The 6,000-nt window shown below is 34.5% G+C and overlaps 1 protein-coding gene across 1 annotated transcript in view; it reads right to left on the reverse strand.

The window, feature by feature from the left end:
- TBC1D32 (TBC1 domain family, member 32) overlaps positions 1 to 2,476 on the reverse strand; it is a 95,310-nt gene extending 92,834 nt beyond the window's left edge. The window contains exons 1-2 of the mRNA XM_012722895.1: positions 2,344 to 2,476; positions 432 to 512 (exon numbers count right to left, since the gene is read on the reverse strand). Of these exons, the coding sequence (XP_012578349.1) occupies positions 432 to 441 (10 nt within the window). The 5' untranslated portion in view covers positions 442 to 512; positions 2,344 to 2,476. The remainder of the gene's footprint in view (positions 1 to 431; positions 513 to 2,343) is intronic.
- Between the last annotated feature and the right edge of the window lie 3,524 nt (positions 2,477 to 6,000).

Here is a 6,000-nt window from a genome sequence, read left to right on the forward strand (position 1 = left end):
TCTATATAATGTGTCATAGATACTGCATCTTATGAAACTTTATTAAACTAGGTCAGTCACTCAAAACATATGGACAACACAGTATTTAAATATTCTTGGATGTTTTCTATTTCTTTACTTAAAATAAAAGCATAATTGGCCCTCCCTAGTGGCAGAGCGGGTTAAAGCACAGCACTAAGAAGCTTAAGCCACTTCCGCTTGTGTTGGATCCCCGCCTGCCCCGGGAAGATCCACATGGCTTGGCAAACCTCTCCTGACCTGCCCACTGCTCCCCTCAGCAGTGTACTTCGTCGATCTGCCTGTTCTGCTCCCCTCTCTGTCTCTGGTGAATCCTCTCACCCTCCGTATCTCTGACCTGTACCCCAGTTCTATATGCATAAATAAATAAATCTTTTTAAAATAAATAAATAAATAAATAAAAGCATAATTACCTGATGTCATCTTTGGACAACTTGGCGAGTAATAAATAAGTTGGGTAAACAAAACAAGCAGATCTGTAAGGGATACTGAATCTTCAAAAAGAAAAAGAAAGAAATTATTTTCAAGCAATACTTAAAACTAGCAAAATTTAGCAGAGCTTCCTTCTTCCTACACAAAGTTTTTATAGAGACTGGTGCTTTCAAGGAGAAGGCTGCTATAATATAAGAAAAAAAAATGCTCCAAAAGAAGAAATTAGACACAGTAAGTCAGAAGATAAAGGACAAGTGATGCAGTAGGTAGTGTGAGAGATGCAGTTTGGTCATTTATGGTTGAACCAATCTTCCATAAAAAATTCTCACAGCTCTATCTGTGACTCTGATCATAGCTGCTTGAGTTTGTTCCATTAGGAACAATAAAATTCAGTTTCATCTTGTTGATTCAACTAATTTATCTATTAAACAGAGGTCAGCAAACTTTCTGGAGCACAGAGTAAGTATTTTAGGCTTTGTGGCCAAACTATCTGTCACAAATAATCAACTCTGTTGATATAGCACTCATGTAGCCATAGAAAATATGCAAAGAAACTGTGGCTATTATCTAGTAGGCTTTATGTACATAAAATATGAACTGTATATATTTTTACATCTCAAAATATTAATTCTTTCCAATAATTTAAGAATAAAAGAATAAAAACACTTCTTAACTCATAAGTTACACAAAGCAGTGGGCTAGATCTGCTCCACTGGCTGAAGTATATCAGTCCCTCTGCTGCAGAAGCTTACAAAAAAAAAAAAGATTCTGGTGAAAGCATACATAAAATTTAAGAGTGAATACAAACCTACCACTAATACAGTAGAATACATCTTTCTAGACTGTCAGGTTTTAAGATTGATAAGTGACATTTGATAGGTCAAATGACAAAAGTGAATATTAAGTGTAAAATAAATTATGGATGATAAACTTACATGGAATGCCTACAATAATATCAAATATATATTAATATTTCTAGTTCTGTGAAACTGAACAATATCCTATGAAATGGTGTTTTATACCTTGAAAGTAAATCCTTTCTCAAGTCCCTAATCTGCTCAAAATTATGCTACTATGGGGAAAAAAATAGATAAAATAATTTTCTGAAGGAGCTCATAATCCACCTAACAGAGGAAATATTTCACTAAGTAAAATGACTGGTTCTAATGACAGGAGTGGGGAACTACAGCCATTGTGGTCTAATTTTGTAAAAATTGCAAGCTAGGGGTGATTTTTACATTTTTAAAGGTATGTAAAAATGTCAGGGCAAGATTCAAAGGTTCACTAGGACTCACAGGATTCAACAAATAGGCATACTCCTAGTTATAACTTATTATAAAAAAAAAAAAGAGGCAAAACACAAAGGGAAAAGGTATATAGGGTCAAGTCTGGAGCAGGTCGGGCTAAGTGTACAAGGTCTTCTCTCAATGGTGTCTTTTAGAAATGAGTGTAACAAAATATGTGCAGATCTATATTAAGGCCTACAATACCTCACTGAGATTTCTGTTCCCCTAAACACTAGCAATAATTTTTGGAGCAAGTCATTTATCTGCTGTTTAATTCTGTAAACGTGGAATAATATGTCTAAGGATGGTAAGTCACTAATCACTTCCGCAAGTAAGATCTAGGTTATTCATTACGTCTAGGATTTTTGAAAGACATGTAGAAATAAAAGCATTAATGGCTAGAGCAATTGAAAAAGAAAAGCTACCTATATGGGAGAAATTATACAAAAAGCAGCACTTCAACAGTGAATAAGCCATCAATAGGCTAAAAAGGTATGGCACTAGAAAATGTTCTAGAAAAGGTTAGAGCAAAATTCCAAGTTTTAATAATCCATAATACATACATTTCACCATACCTGAACATATTCATTTCTCCAACTACACATACCTTTTCTATTCTTCAGCTTCACAGGAAATAGCTTTCTACCTTGTGTATAGATTAACAATCTTCCTAAGAGGCACAGTGAATGAATGAAATATATGTATTGTAATTCTTGTCCTGAGTAGTAAGAAGATTTCTGTTTTTTCCCTTAAGAAAAAAAAGAAGTAAACAATTACATTTATTTTTGTCATTATACTTGATAGTGTATGTGCTCATTCCCATCTGAACACTAAACAAGATTGCAGTCTACAATTGAAACAGTATAAATTTTCTTGTTTCTCAAAATCCTTTAACACTTATATCTGAAGAAAATTATTCGTTTTTTTAATTCAGAAAAGCATAATGTGTATCTATAGTATTAATTACATATTAAAACAAGTATGTAAGATTGTCAGGATGTTTATCTGTCATCCAGAGACACTTTGAGTAAAGTTTAATGCTACCAATTCAAAGTCACTACCACAAAAGGTTATATTTGAACCATGTTAGCAAATGAAATTAAAGTCTTCAGAATACAAATAGCTTCCAATATATATATCATTTATTCACTCATTCATCCATTCAAGAAATATTAAGTACCTACTTTATACAAGACTGAATTATTTGCTGGCATCAAAACCATTAAATTAATATGTTTGTATCCAATTCAGAGGATGGAAAATAGTGTATGACCAGAGCAAGGGAAGGACATGTGAGAGAAACAAGTGGCTAGAGGATGGTAAATACAGTCACAGAGAACTTAGTTGTGCAAGAAATTGGGCTTTATCACAGAAGCAATTTGGATGCTATGAAAGGGCTTTAAGCCAGAAAATAACAATGAAATATGCATGTAGAAAAATAACTCCAACCGGATAAAAGGTGAATAGAAGCAGGTCAAAGCTTGAAATACTCATTAGAAAATTTCATGAATAAAAAGAATGGAGAGCAGAGATAAAAATAAATGTTTAAGGACACAAAATCAATATGACTTAGGATTATAGGTGGACCATGAAAAAAAATTCTCAAGTTAAGAAAAACAACACCTTTCAGACCTTTATATTTTAATACTGAAGTGGCCCTGGAGCATCCAGATAGATATGCTACCTATGAGATGAATATGTGTGCATGGATTCCAGCAAAGAGGTATAGGTTTAAATATTTCAGTAATATCATACACATAAATATATATTTGAAAAACCATGAAATATACATTTGGCCTCCCCCAAGAAAACAGGTAGACTAATGTGGAAAAGTGCAAAAGGTAAAAAGCTTTTGAATACAAACAGATAAAGTAAAAAAAGAAAAAGTGTTAGATGACAATAAGGAAATCCAAGAAAGAATGGTATTCTAAAGTATTCTGAAAAAGAGAGAGGGTATAGGAAATGCTGTGAAAATGAAGACAAGAAAGAGTAGAGATTGATAATGAGAAGGTCATGGAAAGGATAAGCCTTATTTCTGCTCAAAAATGGGTAAGGGGTAAAAAAAAAAACAGAAAGGGAATGCATATGGAAAACTTGGGAGTTTTTCTCTGAAGGGAAGCAGAGAGCTAAAGTACATATGAGCTTGTTCAGCTTTTATATGAAAAATACATGAATACCTTCAGAAGGTGGAGGAGAGGTTACCAAAAGAAATGCAACACAGTAATACTTGAAGCAATGTCCTGATTGTAAAACAGAAAACACACCAGGTTGAAAGAGAATCATCAGTCTGAAACAGGATACCTCTCCAGTGTGTTTTAAAATAAGGGGCTTTTGATAGAACATATAAAAATTATTTGTATGCATAATTGCAGGACATTTAGGAATTTATACCTGTAAAGCTCTATTTTTCCTAGTGAAGCAGGAATGTCAGGTTTCTTCTTAGGAGAAAAACTGATCAGTGGCAAGGAAGGGGGATTGGTAAGACTGGTGAAGGCTTAATAATAGCTATCAGGGAACAATGAAGAGACAACATCTTTTGAAACATTTAAGTTGCAAAGCTACATTAAAAATGTAGCAGAGGTTGGCCCTCCCTGGTGGCGCAGCGGGTTAAAGCACTGCACTGAGAAGCTTAAGCCACTTCCGCAATGAGTTTGATTCCTGCCTGCCCCGGAGGAGTCCACATGGCGCAGCAGACCTCTCCTGACCCACCCACTGCTCCCCTCAGCAGTGTACTTTGTCGATCTGCCTGTTCTGCTCCCCACTCTGTCTCTGGTGACTCCTCTCACCCTCCACATCTCTGGCCTGTACCCCAGTTCTATATGAATAAATAAATAAATCTTTTAAAAAAAAATGTAGCAGAGGTTAGAGAAATAAATATGTTATCAATTTACAAAACAAACGTTCTCTGCTCAATTTCCTGAGGACTAAAGAAAGCATAGGATTGATCTAAAGTCAAAGAACTATAGTTAAGAAATTGTGAAAGAGAAAACTAACAAGAATTTTGAGAAATGGCAAAACAATGCAGTGAAGCACTGTAAGGTGTTCCTTATAAGGAAAGAAAACAAAAAAGGGCTAGCAGAATAGTGGGGTGTGGGAGAGAAGCTACATAAGACATTTTAATACCAAGAAGTAAAAATCTATATATTTATAAACAACAAATTATATAAATTCATGTATCCTTTCCCTTTCCTTGAGTTAAATTCTGGCTACTATAACTTCGTATAACTATGAAATACTAGCTTGTGAAAGGCACTAATTCTTAATCTTTTGACCATTGCTATTCCTTGAGTTAGATGAAGAATTTAGTCCATGATGAAGTAAAAGATATCACTGTATTCTCAAAAAAAAAAAAAAACCCTATTATTTGCTCAGATAAATAACATAAAACAGTGATTAGAAATAGCAAATTCAGATGGCTCACAAGTAGTGTGATGTAAGTAGAAGAGCAATAAAAATTCAGAACAAGAAGAGGACTTGTTGAAAAGTTTAAAACAAAGTTCATTGTTTCACAGTAACCATGGGATTATGGGTACTACAGACAGTAGGAATAATAACAAAGGCTTATAGGCATTGGTGTAAAAAGGATATTTATAAGAGAAGATTCACTTTGAGTAATATCTAGACATGAGATTAGATAGATCAGGGTCAGATCAGAAAACACCTGGATATTTTAGCCAGTCTGAGAGTAAGTAGAGAGGAATCCCTGGATGCACATATGGCTTTCAATTAAAAAAAAAATATCTTATAGAGATTTTCCTCCTAGTAAAATGATTAAGGGACTGATTAAATGACTGAATCATTAGAGGAAGAAGAGTGAATGGGATATTTCTGCAGTATAACAGCCTAGCAATATAATAAAACCCAGTATGATTGAAGAAAAGCATATGGTAAAAATTAGTATGATGCTAACTTTAAATGTAGCTATGTTATATTAAAAAAAAGAAGAACAGTTAAAACTAAACCAAAACAAACCCTATAAATTTGACTGTGGCTACCAGAAGGGGAGGATGGGTGATGGGCTGTAAAGTGTGAAGGGTCTATGGTGAACTATGAGTGTGGCTAGGCAAGGTGTGATATATGCTGACATATACAGAGTTGTGTACCTATACATCCGACTCATTATACTCATAAACAATGTTACTTCGATTTAGAAAATAAACTTTAGGCCCTCCCTGGTGGTACAGTAGGTTACTGTGCAGCACTGTGAAGCTGGCTGCCGCTGCTCTGATGTAAGTTCAATCCCTGCCCAGAGGTGATCTACATG

This window comes from Condylura cristata, unplaced genomic scaffold (assembly GCF_000260355.1).
Source record: "Condylura cristata isolate star-nosed mole 26May11 unplaced genomic scaffold, ConCri1.0 scaffold00001, whole genome shotgun sequence".
NCBI lineage: Eukaryota > Metazoa > Chordata > Mammalia > Eulipotyphla > Talpidae > Condylura > Condylura cristata.